At 37.2% G+C, this 13,418-nt stretch overlaps 2 protein-coding genes across 3 annotated transcripts; one reads left to right on the forward strand and one right to left on the reverse strand.

The window, feature by feature from the left end:
* Positions 1–2,931: 2,931 nt before the first annotated feature.
* On the reverse strand, positions 2,932–9,332 carry mvk (mevalonate kinase). 2 transcript variants are annotated; one of them, XM_026261467.1, is made up of 10 exons: positions 9,013–9,332; positions 8,486–8,633; positions 8,182–8,320; positions 7,901–8,056; positions 7,091–7,194; positions 6,951–6,996; positions 6,698–6,788; positions 5,664–5,783; positions 4,902–5,055; positions 2,932–3,232 (listed from the first exon to the last, which is right to left on the reverse strand). In XM_026261467.1, exons 1-10 carry the CDS (start codon positions 9,088–9,090, stop codon positions 3,081–3,083), a joined length of 1,188 nt encoding a protein of 395 aa, XP_026117252.1. In that variant the 5' UTR covers positions 9,091–9,332; the 3' UTR covers positions 2,932–3,080. The 2 variants fall into 2 exon arrangements, with proteins under 2 accessions (XP_026117252.1, XP_026117251.1); XM_026261466.1 differs by having other exon boundaries at positions 8,182–8,323.
* Positions 9,333–9,478: 146 nt separating this feature from the next.
* On the forward strand, positions 9,479–12,260 carry mmab (metabolism of cobalamin associated B). Its single transcript, XM_026261468.1, has 9 exons — positions 9,479–9,662; positions 9,787–9,851; positions 9,963–10,056; positions 10,164–10,221; positions 11,245–11,317; positions 11,421–11,518; positions 11,699–11,763; positions 11,864–11,923; positions 12,059–12,260. Exons 1-9 carry the CDS (start codon positions 9,559–9,561, stop codon positions 12,141–12,143), a joined length of 702 nt encoding a protein of 233 aa, XP_026117253.1. The 5' UTR covers positions 9,479–9,558; the 3' UTR covers positions 12,144–12,260.
* Positions 12,261–13,418: the final 1,158 nt, after the last annotated feature.

Genomic DNA, 13,418 nt, shown 5'->3' on the forward strand with positions numbered 1-13,418 from the left:
AGAAAAAGCAATATTCAGTGTGTATATATGGGTAGACGTGCCGTTTGTGGGTAAATGCCACACACTGTGATTGACAAGAGGGACAACGGCTCACTCCTGGGTTCTGAGGTCACTTCCTCAGAGTACTGCAATTGCTCTCTTGAGTGTACTCTTAAACGTCAACGTTCTCCAAAGGTGTAGATCTGCTATGCACAAGGATAAAAAAGAAAAGTACACTTCTGTTAAAAAGCTAGGGGTTATTTATTTATTAACGTTTTTGAAAAAATGTCACTTGTGCTCATCAAGGCTGCATTAAAATTCGGAAATATACAGAAACACAGAAATTGTAACCGAAACGGTATTGTGAAGTGCTATAACAATTTAAAGTAAGTGTTTTCTTTTCAAATGTATTATTGCGATGGCAAAGCTGAATTCTGCAGTAGCTTCAGTGTCACATGACCCTTCAGAAATCAAGCTAATATGCACTAATATGATTTATTACTAGTGTTGAACACAGCTGCATATTTTTTTGTAATGCATTTATTTCAGGATACCTTGAAGAATAAAAAGTAAAAAAAAAAAAAAAAACTAATTGAATAACAAAGAAAAAAAAGTATAATAAACTGTCACTTTTAATCAATTTAATGCATGCTTGCTGAATAAAAATATTATTATTATTTTTAATAATCCTCAAAATCTTTGACAAAATAATAATCCGAGATATTGGTTTGTTTTAACTCAGAGGGAGTATCAGTCACATTAAAAAAGTGAACAGCATAAAGGTCCTGTTATTCTTGCTTTTTTGATTGTGTTTACAGTGTGCAATATAACGTGTTCATGTTTCGCGTGTAAAAAAACAGTATTTTTCACACAATTCACCTATCTGTAATACCGCTGTTTTCACTGTCACAAAAACGGGCTGATGACTTCCTTGTTCTATAAAGTTCCTCCTTCAGAAATACGTAACGAGTTCTGATTGGGCCAGCGGTTCCTATGTTGTGGTTCGACAGCAGCTGAGCGCACGCAGCCCTCCTGGTAACATGATTGGACTAGTTTTGGAGTAGTTTTGAGAAGCAAGTGGGCAGGAGCATGTGCTGGAGATGTACTTATAATCACAGGAGCGTTTTTACTGACGAGATGCGCATGAAAATCACATTAGGTTTTTTGCACAGCCCTACCATCTAGTTAACAAAGGTAAACAGCGTTGCCCTCTGTGTAATAAGTTACAGAAACTGTTAAATGCACCAACTTAAATAATAAAATACACTTACGGGTTGTGGTCCATAAACAACGCCTTCTCCAGACAAAGAGGGAACTGCTCCATCTTTCAAGAATAATCTTTTTGCGAATCCGGCATTAAACTGATTGAGATTGAGGAAGTTGTCCTCAGCAAAATGTGCTGCACATAGCTTTACGTGTGGATTATAATTTTCTGGAACCGAGTTAAACATAAATTGTAACCATTAATCTCAAAGTACAGCGTCCCTGGGAAGCCCAAACAAAGATGATTGGACTCCCGAGATGAAAATGACAGCGTTTCAACGACATGGCAGACACAGCTCTTCCTTCTTCTCCGTCGGAGCGCAACAAGGCCACGACCCATTTGTGAATTCAAGTGGGCGGAGATTAGTCAAAAAAACTGTTTTAGTTACAACATTACTGCAGGAACTAGAGGGCTCTATTCCAAAGGGGTCGTTTTCTTGTAGGCGAATTCCGTTAAATAAAATATCTATATATCTATTTTTGGACCATGTTTTTCTTACCTTTCTGGACATGGACAGTAGACCGTTCACACAGTTTCAATGGAGGGACTGAGAGCTCTCGGACTAAATCTAAAATATCTTAAACTGTGTTTCGAAGATGAACGGGTCTTACGGGTTTGGAACGACATGAGGGTGAGTTATTAATTACATAATTTTCATTTTTCGGTGAACTAACCCTTTAAAAGTCATGTTCAAGCTCTTAAAGGGACAGTTCAACCAAAAATGTCTGATGATCCAATATATTTTTGAACTCCACTAGCTTGCAGTGTATGGACAAAAACGTAATTAATTTTTCTGCACAAAACATAAATAGCCTGAAATGATGGCTTTGTGCCTGGATTAAGCACGGTGACAGCTTCAGATTTACAAAATCAACAGCACTCACTTTTAAAGGTGTCTCTGACCTCCCTGGGTATTCTCAAAGTTGACTTGTTCAATTATAAGAGCCTCTGTCCTTCTGCTGGCCTTCAGTTTACAGGAACACATTCATCTCAGAGCAAATCCATTTCCTATTCTCTAGCTCCAGGTCTTGTGTGCTGAAGATAGCCCTCTTTATCTGTTCCTCACAAAACACCACTAAAATTACACCCCTCTCCTGAGACTGTGGGGAAATGTGTTCCTCTCTAAGTGCAGAGCATTATTTCATCACAGCGCTTCACAGATCAACTTGGACTGCATCTGGTCGACAGCCAAATGCGTCCTTGCATCCCCTCCTTGGCTTCAAAACTATTCCGGTGCAAAATATCCGGAAAAAGTGCAAAGAACTGAAAAGTAATTACTTTGGGTTTAGTGACACTAATACAACGGCTCCAGTCAGTCCAAAATGCTCCAAGCTGTGCTAGTTTTGGTCAGAAATGTGATCCGTGTTGAGAAACATTTTGGCAAATGAGATGATTGTACTACATTTGCTAGGAATACACAGACAGCCAGGAAATAATAATATTGTGCATGACAGCTTTCCATAAAAAAGGCTGTCATTTATTAGATGTTATTTTTAAATTAATTTAATATTCATATTTAATTAAATTATCTATTCTTTGAACTTCATGCATTCTGCCTAAAATTGACAGTATTAAATCTGACTTACACTTTGCTGCCATCTAGAGGCATATAAAACTTCATAATGCATAAGCACTCTGAATGTAATAACACAAAGATAAATATATAAAAATAATAATAATCAGGCAGATAATGAGGTTATGTTTTATATAATTTTCCCCAGAAATTACGGTATGATTACTGGTACGTTTGTCGAACCAGGATCCAGAGTAAAGGCAGCAGTGAACATCCTTGTTAACGGTAACAATGGTGCATATAGTACAGTGTTTTCATTGTGTCTCAGTAGCTGTTGAGGATCTTCAGTATGTCCTGACTGAGTGCAGCTGAAGAGTGCTGCTGGACGCCAGGAGCGCCAATACTGGTCTCCCAGCAGTCGAAACCACAAGCCTTCAGCTCCTCAATGGTGCTCTGAATCATAGAAGTATCTGTTTCTGAAAACAAGAGGACAAAAACATCCCCATCAACACCAAAGCCTGAAAAAATAACACTCAATGGAACAGGAACTCCATGGAGTTAAAGCTGAATTTTGTAAATGTGTCAATTCTGTACTGTAATATTCTAAAAGGGTTGTTACATTTTTTTTAAAGAAATGAATACTTGTATTTGGAAAGGACATATTAAATTGACCCAAGGAGACAGTAAAGACATTTATATCTGTATCAGTTTCCACAACCAATCAGCATATTTGAATGTTTTTAAAGGATCATGTGACACTGAAAGCTGGTTAATACTAAAAATCCTAAAAAAAAAGCTTAAAGGGATATTTCACCCAAAAATGAAAATGTTGTTATTAATCACTTACCCCCATGTTGTTCCAAACCCGTAAAAGGTTTTCATCCAAAATATCTTTTAAGATTTTACGGGTTTGGAATGACATGTGGGTAAGTGATTAATGACAAAATAGTCATTTTGGGGTGGATTAACCCTTTAAATTATATTTTAAAATATATTAAAATAAATAAAAGGTTATTTAATTTTGTTACATTGTAATATTAATTCACAATAATTTTTTTTACTGTATTTTTGATCAAATAAAATGCAATCTTGATGAATATAAGAGACTTCCCCTTAAAAACATTATCAGCCCCAAACATTATCACCAATTCCAGGAAAGTTTGGACATTTTGTGAAATGCCATAAAACCAAGAATATGTTATTTGTTCATTATTTTTAACCTTTATTTAATTGACTAAAGCACAAAGAAAAAAGATTCTCCTTTTCATGACTAGTCATACATTTCTCCTTGTGTAACAGAGATTGCTGGCATCCATGTCACCCTGTAGCCCAAGACCGGTTGCCCACTGAAGATTGACATTGCGTTTACTAATGAGGAGGCAAACTGTGTTAAGTGACAGCGGTTTTCCAAAGTACTCCTGAGCCCATGTGGCTATACTTAACAAAACAGTATGACGGTTTCTTATGGTACTGTAGATTTTGCAATCCTGTTTGCAAATCAAATGAGCAAGAGGACTTAACCTCAAAAATCTTCCAGCCTTGAATCAAAAATTCAGCCTTAACAAAGTGTGCCTAGAAAATGACAATGTTGTTAGTCATCATAAACATTATAAACGTTGCCCAGCTTCTTAAGCGTTGCATCTCCTCTTTATTGGAGGCTGTTTTTGAGGCTTCTTCTAAGATCCTGATTAAAATTCAATGCGTTAGTGGCTTCAGGCATAAACAAAGAGTGTGGCCCAGTCTGACAGCTGCTTCATCAAGTTGTTAGCTTTGTCAGACAAGAGTGACAAGCGAGATTCACCTCACGAATCCCGCTAAACAGTCACGCGGTCTGCAGGATGCCACCTTCACAGAGACTTTTCAAATAATACGAAGCAATCAGACTGACTAACCACAGGTAGCATATTCAAAACATACACACTGCAGGGTTCCATGAAGACATTTCATGCAAAAACAATGATTGGTACAATTATAATAAACCACAAATGCATTATAAAGCCCTAGCAACCATCCGTAAAACACTCTAGCACCAAAGCAGGGATTTTTGCATGGCCGAGTACCACTCATATCTTCTTGATCAAATATATTGCACACACAAATAAAAAACTTAAAATGTTATTGTTCTTCTGATGTTTGTACTGGTACCTGGTCGTAGGAGAGTGATTCCACAGCCTCCTCCTCCTGCTCCTGTCAGTTTGCTATGCAGCCCTCTGGCCAGAGTGACCCTACACAGTGTGTCCAGGGATGAGTGACCCACACCCATCACGTTCAGATGGTGCTGGTTTATATCAATCAGCTCCTGATGTCAAATGACACACAAAGAAATGTCTTAAAAAGATCAATCTAATCAATCCATCCATTCATCAGGGCTTTCTTGGAAGAATATATATATATTTTTTTGGCACTTTTTATTTAAAGGGGATCACAACTCAACAAGTAAATGCGCAAACTGCCATATGTCTGACAACAGAATAGTATCTTTGCTCTTGTGTAATTTAACAAGATTTGCAGGATTACAGTGAACTGTAATAAATTAACTGATCCTGATAAAAGATTTTCACTTCACTACTCAAATGTGATAGATATGAGTCAGATTGTACAGTAACATCTTGACTTAAAGCAAAGGCACAGTGTGCAACATTATCTTTCATTTACGCCTGACTGTTTGAGTCATGTCTTAGCTAAGATTTGGTCATAATTGATAGTGCTGACTGGATGTTTTAATTCACCTGCACATGTCCATTCTAACACCCTCATTTACATGTAAAAGCTTTTGCACTAATATTAGTACAGACTTTTATATTGTTACTTTATATATATATATATATAATACACACATATTGATAAATGCACATTGCTAAAGGTTCCACCTTCTTTATGAAGGACAATTTGTGTGTGTGATTGTACCTCCAGTATGTTGTAGTAATCAGCCGACGGTCCGTGCGCGGCCATCTCTGTGAGAGTCTGTTCACAGGTGACGGACACAGCACTGATGGACTCCAGAACTGGATTCATTATGGAGGGAAACTGCAATATAACACAGCACAAAGAAATAGAAGTACAGATAAGTGCCGTACAAACACAGGTGAGGGATTGACATTTTTCACCAAGAAAAATGATCAGCTTAAGCTTGTCACATTAAAAGATCATTAAAATTGTCATCCTTAGTCAAGCAAAATATTACCATACATTTGCTACTCAAACTCTTGCTATTTGACAACAAAAGAGTCCAATGTACTATGTCGACATTCTCTAACATCAGTCCATACCTGATTTTGATATTTCTCAGCTCTGAACTGAATCAATGAGGTCTAAGCTTTTAACAGATGACTATGTGACTGAAGTGACCAATGAAAATTCACTGTGGGCGGGGTTTGCACTCAGGGGGGTGGGTTGGGGTATAAGAACAGCAGTGATTTTTGCCCCCTATTGGACAGGAGTGTGAAGTACTAATTAGCGCACAAGAAATACATGGCATATGTTAAAATGACACTCTAAATTATCTCCTTTTATGTACCATGGAAGAAGGAAAGTGGTGAACATCCTTTTTTTAACTATTACTTTATAGCTAATTGTAAAAGATGGTGGAAATGGTTGGGTAAAACTAAACTTCAATTGTTTATGACTTACTTCTTTGACTAGTAATGACACAAAAGTGTAGATTGTTACCACTTTAAAGTCTATACTGACTCTTTGCTGTATTCCAGCCCAATAAAACTGGACTTCCACTTCACCAATCAGGATGTGCCAGCAGTGAGGCTACCTGCTGCCGTTGTCAAGGTAACGGAGCACAGGAGCGTTGGCAGAGTGTCTCATTTGGAGCTCTTATAAAAGGCACTCAGCACCGGGCCCCTGGAGTGTTCCTCCCTCACACACACACACCGGCCATTATGCTAATTGAAGGGCACAGGAATAAAAACATGCATGGGGACATTTACTACCTTGTTAATTTTGTCCTTCACTCCAGAAACAAGCACTTTGGTGCTACGTGGTACTTTGGTGTTAGTCAGGAGGATTCTCAGAATAGGGACCCTAGGGAGAAAATGAACCCAAAAACACACTTCAAAATTCAGCTGGTTCTGTAATTTCACTGAAATAACTTTTTATATACTTTTCTGCTTAATTGGAACAGTAACTTAAAAAAAAAAAAAAAGAATTCACTGTGAAAATAATTTTTGCAGAGAAAAATATTACCAGCTTAGTGGAGTTATATTCCCAGCATGGTATCTTAAAAATCCCCCTGTTATAAAAAGGTGAAGCAGCATAAAAAAACAGCATCAAACAAAGCAGCACCGGAGATTTATAGGATGGCAGTCACAGACTAAGAGTCTTACCCCATGTGCCCACAGCGTTATCCACCCCTGAAGGGTTACCGTGGATGATCTTCTCGCCCATGAACGCCCACCTGTTAATCAGCTCCAGCTCCTCTTTCCTCCACCTGCATCACAATCAGAACAAAGGTTTTGATTGATCTTAATACAGCTAATAGGCAAATTGTATATAACCTCAAATTAAATAATAATAATAATAATAATTACCTGTAATATACTATAATATACCTGTTTATATGTATAATATAAAGAGATCAAGGATGTATTAAAAAGACATTTATAATATTGAAAAACCTATTCATCAGAGAAAAATGCCATCAGAGGAATACATTTTTTGTACTGTATTTTTGTTCAAATAAACTCCAAACTTGTGTTTTTTTTCTTCTTAAATGTAGCCACTTTAAATGATCCAGGAAGAGGACAGAAAAAATTATAGGGGTGATCACTGTAGCTAAATTTGACACCTTATATCATGGTTTCCCCTGGAAAGTGTATTTTGAGCCACGCATTTTCAAACTTTAGAGAGATCTTTGAGAGGACAGACGAAGGACAAGGACTTAATCTCTGGTCCTTGGTCTGGTCTATCTTTATCTCAGATCATTGGTTACTTAAACTATCATCTCAAACCATTTCAAGAGTTGCATCACCTTGCTAACAATCTGGGCCGATAACCAAAAGGCTGCAGGTGGTTTCAGGAGGACACTCCCTAGAATAATTGACTACGTCACTTTTAAAGATTTAAAAATAAACGAAACAATCCTTACGAACATTATCTAAATGAAAGCCTCATATTTCATTGGAATAAAGTCTTACCTGGCTGACTCCAGCTGTGGTGTAAGAGGAGACGATATGGTTCCCCTGGCAGACAGCAGAGCAGCAGACAGACAAACATTATAGGCGGCACTGGAGCCTAAACCAGCTCCTGTGGGCAACTCTGACCACACAGAAACTGTTATACTGGCCAGAGACCTGGAGGAAAAAAAAAGAAGAAAACGCAGAAAAGACAAAAGTGCATATTAACAACAATTTTCATATGCAGCTTTAAATATATGCAGTTTTACAAAATGATACAGAGAGCTTAATGGTTTTCTTACCCTGCAAATACAGTCAGGTACATATAGAGGAAGGCCAACACTGCCATGCTTCTTGTGTCTGTGGAATCATCTGAAATGCCTGTGAATTCACGTAGCCTCTTCAAAAGATCTGCATCAGGTTCCTTCAGGCCATCCTGCTCTGCTGAAACAACGAACAGTCAAAGAAACATGACTGCTTTCCGACAACTGCGTTAATACAACTTCAATGAACAGTCCAAACAATAATGACACACAGAATATACAGGAGCAAACACTAACTGGTTTTTCATCTTTTTAATAATAATAAAAATCCATCTCCACTTACCTTTACACCCAGCCAGAAGAGGCTGCAGTGCAGTTATTTCCCAGGACAGAAAAGTGTCAATATTGGGGAGGTTGATGCGCACGTCACCGGATGATGTGGCCTGCAACCGCAGGTGTGTGCGCAGGTTCACACTCACAGCCAAAGCAACCTGTTTAACAGAAGAGGGACTCCAGAACACTTGATTTTAAATAATTAATAACAACAGCTACTCAATAAATATAAATATTGGTAAAAAAAAAACAGCAAACAGCAGCAGAATTGAACTGTAACACAGCAACAGTTCTAACAAACTTATTAAAACTATACACTGTACAAATATTTACATAAATATATTAGATGATTTTCAGGACCACAACACTTGTACACATGTACATCAAGTTTTCGCAAAATATGAGCAAAATATGAATCACTATTATGATGTTTGTAAACCCATGACTTTCTAAAACATTTTAATGGATCAAAAGCGAGAAGGAAGACTAATCATTTAAACATGTCAGTGTTAGGGTCTCTGATTACTAAACACCCACCTTTCCATGCACGACTGAATGCTCACCGTGAAGAATTACTTTCCCTGGTGCTGAAACCAAGAACTCACTTGTCTGCATCTTGGATATTCTATCAACTTCTGAAGTTATGAGGTATTTCCCAGGAAATGTGTCAGTGTATACTGGAAAAAGCAGTATAGCCTTGCTATAATCTCATACTTGTGTTCAGCCACCGATCTAAATTCAGCGCACTGCTCTTGTGGCAGTTTTAAAAATAACTATTTTGCTCAATAATCGAGTAATCCTGGCGCAGAGCGTCAAATGCATCGCAGCGGCTGTTCCATTGCCACACACGTGAACTGTCGCTGTAGCTTGGACCAATCAGGATTAACCTCTCACATCGCTGCCTCTAAACCGTCCTATCAGGATGAAGCTCTCATCGTCACCGACTCTCAAAACACCAATCGCATTTCGCACCACCTCGCGTCATCGGTTGCGTGATGGAACGCCTATCTACGGGCGGCACAAGCGGTCAAAACGGTCTGTAGTAAACATAGAAGCGCGTTTGGAAATGTTTTAACATTAACGATGTCATTTTTCGTGACCAAGTACACGGGTCTCCGCCGTGTCTTTCGTTTAGGGAGATATGTAAGCATAGAGCAGAAGCAGGTTGCGTGTGGCCATGAAAGAAGGTAAAAAGAATGTTGAATGAATCCCATATTCCATGTGTTCAGGCTAACGTAGCCACTAAACTAAACTGTATCAGTGTGGCGTGACATTTATTATCTGTTACTAACATTCTCTCACGTTTCTAAGCTATGCCAGCACGTCTGAAGAAAATAGAAGAATTCCCAAGATATACACGAAAACAGGAGATAAAGGTTATTTAATTCTATAATACAAACATGATTATTGACTAACGTGCTTGTAAAAGTGCAAGTGTCAGGTTTGTATAAACATTGTTTTGTTTTTAATACGTCTCGCCTCATTAGGTTTTTCCAGCACCTTTACAGGTGAGAGGAGACCGAAGGAAGATCATATATTTGAAGCTTTGGGAACAACAGATGAATTATCATCAGCAATTGGGTAATGGATAGAGTTAATGTTGCGTAATGCATGGGACAAATGACTCGAAAACGCTGAATGTAGTATATTTCCAACAACAACAACATGTCTCTGGTTCTCTCTTTCAGGTTAGCCAAAGAATTTTGCATTGACAGTGGCCATTCGTTCACAGATCAGCTGGAGAAGGTCTCTCTCTCTCTCTCTCTCTCTCTCTCTCTCTCTCTCACACACACACACACACACACACACACACACAAACTCACTCACTCACTCACTCACTCTAATGAGAAACAAAGCCTAAAAGGAATAGTTCACCCCAAAATGGAAATTCTGTCATTAATTACTCACTCTCGTGTCGTTCCACACCTGTAAGACCTTTGTTCATCTTTGGAACATAAATTAAGATATTTTTGATGAAATCTGAGAACTTTCTGACCCTTGCAAAGCCTGCAACAGAACTACCATGTTCAAGGCCAAGAAAGGTAGTAAAGACATTGTTAAAATAGACCATGTGACATCAGCGATTCAACCTTAATTTAACAAAGCTACAACAATACTTTTTGTGAGCGAAGAAAACAAAACTAATGACTTTATTCAACAATTTCTTCCTTGTCAGTCTTCGACGTGTATTTCACGACAGTACCTATAAAATGTACATAAAACGTTTCAGTTGCATTGCTGTCTATGTAGGGTCGGAAAGCTCTCGGATTTCATTAAATATATCTTCATTTATGTTCCAAAGATGAACAAAGGTCTTGTGAAATTGGAATGACATGAGACTGAGTAATTACAATTTTGGGTGAACTAACCCTTTAAGATGTGGATGAGTTTGGAGAATTTAGCATTACATCACTTGCATCACTTCTTTGTGATGTTTTTATCAGCTGTTTGAACTCTTATTCTGACTGCGCCCATTTACTGCAGTGAACCCATTTGTGGGCAAGTGATGTAATGCAAAATCTTTCCAAATCTGTTCTGATGAAGAAACAATCTTATCTACATTTTGAGATGTTGCCAGAGAGTGAGTACATTTTCAGCAGATTAAAATTTTAAGTAATTTAGCAATTATTTTTAACCAGCTGGTATCAAGTTGCTTTTAGTGGATGCATTAAGTCATTTAACTGCAGATTTGAAATGGTTTAGTGTAAATGGCACTTGGTTTACATTTTGTGTAACTTAAGTGCTTATATACTTCTCTGTTCTGTACAGATCCAGTGTGTACTACAGGATGTAGGGTCAAATATTGCCACTCCCCGGTCATCAGCTAGAGACAGTCACATCAGTAAGCAGAAGGAGGTTTTTAATATCTAAATGCATTCAGATATTTCATCATAAAGATAAGCAGTTAAACATAAACCATGTTATGATGTTCTCGTGTCGAAAAGAGAAGACAATGTTCAACTCTCAAGCTGTGATTGAGCTGGAGAAGTGGATGGATGCGTTCACAGAGGAGCTGCCTCCACTCACCAACTTCATACTTCCTGTATGTATGTTCAAGAAATAGATATGGTTACATAATCTCCACAGAGTACCTGAAATATTGATATAATGTGCATGGAGAATTGTATTTGATTTGGGTTGTTACTTACATTTTTATGACATTAATACTGCAATTTGAGTAATTACTAAAAGAAATCCATTTAATCTCACACCCAATTTGCAGTCAGGAGGGAAAAGCAGCGCAGCTTTACATGTGGCCAGAGCAGTGTGTCGACGGGCTGAACGCTGGTCAGTCTGACATCCACAATATTCTGTAAAGTTGAGCAGTTCTACTTGTGTTACCTTACAGCTGTATTAAAGCTCATAGGTCTTACACAATCTATTACAGTGTTGCCCCTGCTGTCCGTTCGGGTGAGACAGATCCTGAAGTTGCCAAATATCTGAACAGGTAAGAACCTATTTTAACCATTAGTCACTATATACTATTTATATTTTGGATCTATGAATTCTATTCAATTAGTATTTTTTGAGGAATTTTATTTCATTTGTTGATGCAAGTTTTATCGATGAACACTGTTTACAGATTGAGTGACTACTTGTTCACGGTGGCCAGATATGCTGCGATGAAAGAGGGCAAGGGAGAAACGATCTACAAAAGACCTGAATAGTATAGTATCAGGATATCATCTAGAATTTGAACCATGTTACTCTTGCTTTCAAATCCCGATCATGTCTAAATACAAGAACACTGTTTCAGGCAATTTGTTCCAGAGTACCTGTGTACATTTTTTATTTGTATTTTTCCAGAAGACTGTATAGGGATGAGGGAACATGTTTATTTAGGAGAATTTCTATCATGCTCCAGTAATATTCTAATTGAGTTACTAAGTAGTTTTTAATGAAACTTTGTATTATATTCATGATCCCATATTTTATCATTTTGTCAAGTACATTTTTTTTTTTTTACATAAATGAACTACTGTGGTGACTTTATGATATAAATACATAAATACATGTGCTGTTTAATATTTTGTGGATTCATTTTGGTGAACAGAAAGTTAAAACAACAGCATTTGCAACATTTAACATTGCAAATGTTAGTTTAATGCATACTTGCTGGATAAAATTTTAATAAAAAAATACAAATGCTATTTCGTTTTTTTTTTTTTTTTTTGTAAAATTTTAAATTACATGTGTTGTCTTCTTTCTTTCTTGAATGTGTTATTCTCATCTGTAAATCGCTGATTTCTAAATGAATAAATGGAAACATCAATGTGCAATTTACACTGAGAAGAGTGTGAGATCACTATATTCTGTATAGGTTTTCAGAAGGATGCAGACAGCTGCATATGACATTGGGTTTTACAGTACAGAATCAATGAACATTCCACGTTTCAATATCAAAGTTTATACACGGGTTTAAAATAGTTTTATATTAAAGAGACTTTACCACTTGGAGGGTAAAAAGGAAGTTGAATGATGATTATACTTTTGCATAATGTTACTTACAGTGTTTGCACTATTAAATTCCCTGTAAAACACAGAATATATATATTTTTTACTATTTTACCACAAGACGAACAAGTTTAGATAAATATCCTGGTTGACCTTTGAAAAATTTTAAATTTAAGTTTCATTTAAGGGTTAGGCGTCCAGATGGTGGTCAAAACTGTCACACTTTCAAAAGTACTAATATAGTTTTGGTACAAATATGAACTCTTAATGTATTTATATGAACCTTTAAAGTACTAATATGTAACATTTAGGGATAAATAAGTTTCTAACTTTGTACCTACGGGTACAGCCCCTGTGAAAGCTTTGTATTTTTGTATTCTGTATTTTGTAGTGAGTATCACCTTGTTACATCTGTTTTTGCTTGAGGAGAGTGAAATGGATGACATAGAGAGCATCACCAGGTTTTACAGTCTTCGTCATTTGAAAGC

The sequence above is a fragment of the Carassius auratus genome, unplaced genomic scaffold (assembly GCF_003368295.1).
Source record: "Carassius auratus strain Wakin unplaced genomic scaffold, ASM336829v1 scaf_tig00215868, whole genome shotgun sequence".
Classification (NCBI taxonomy): Eukaryota; Metazoa; Chordata; class Actinopteri; order Cypriniformes; family Cyprinidae; genus Carassius; species Carassius auratus.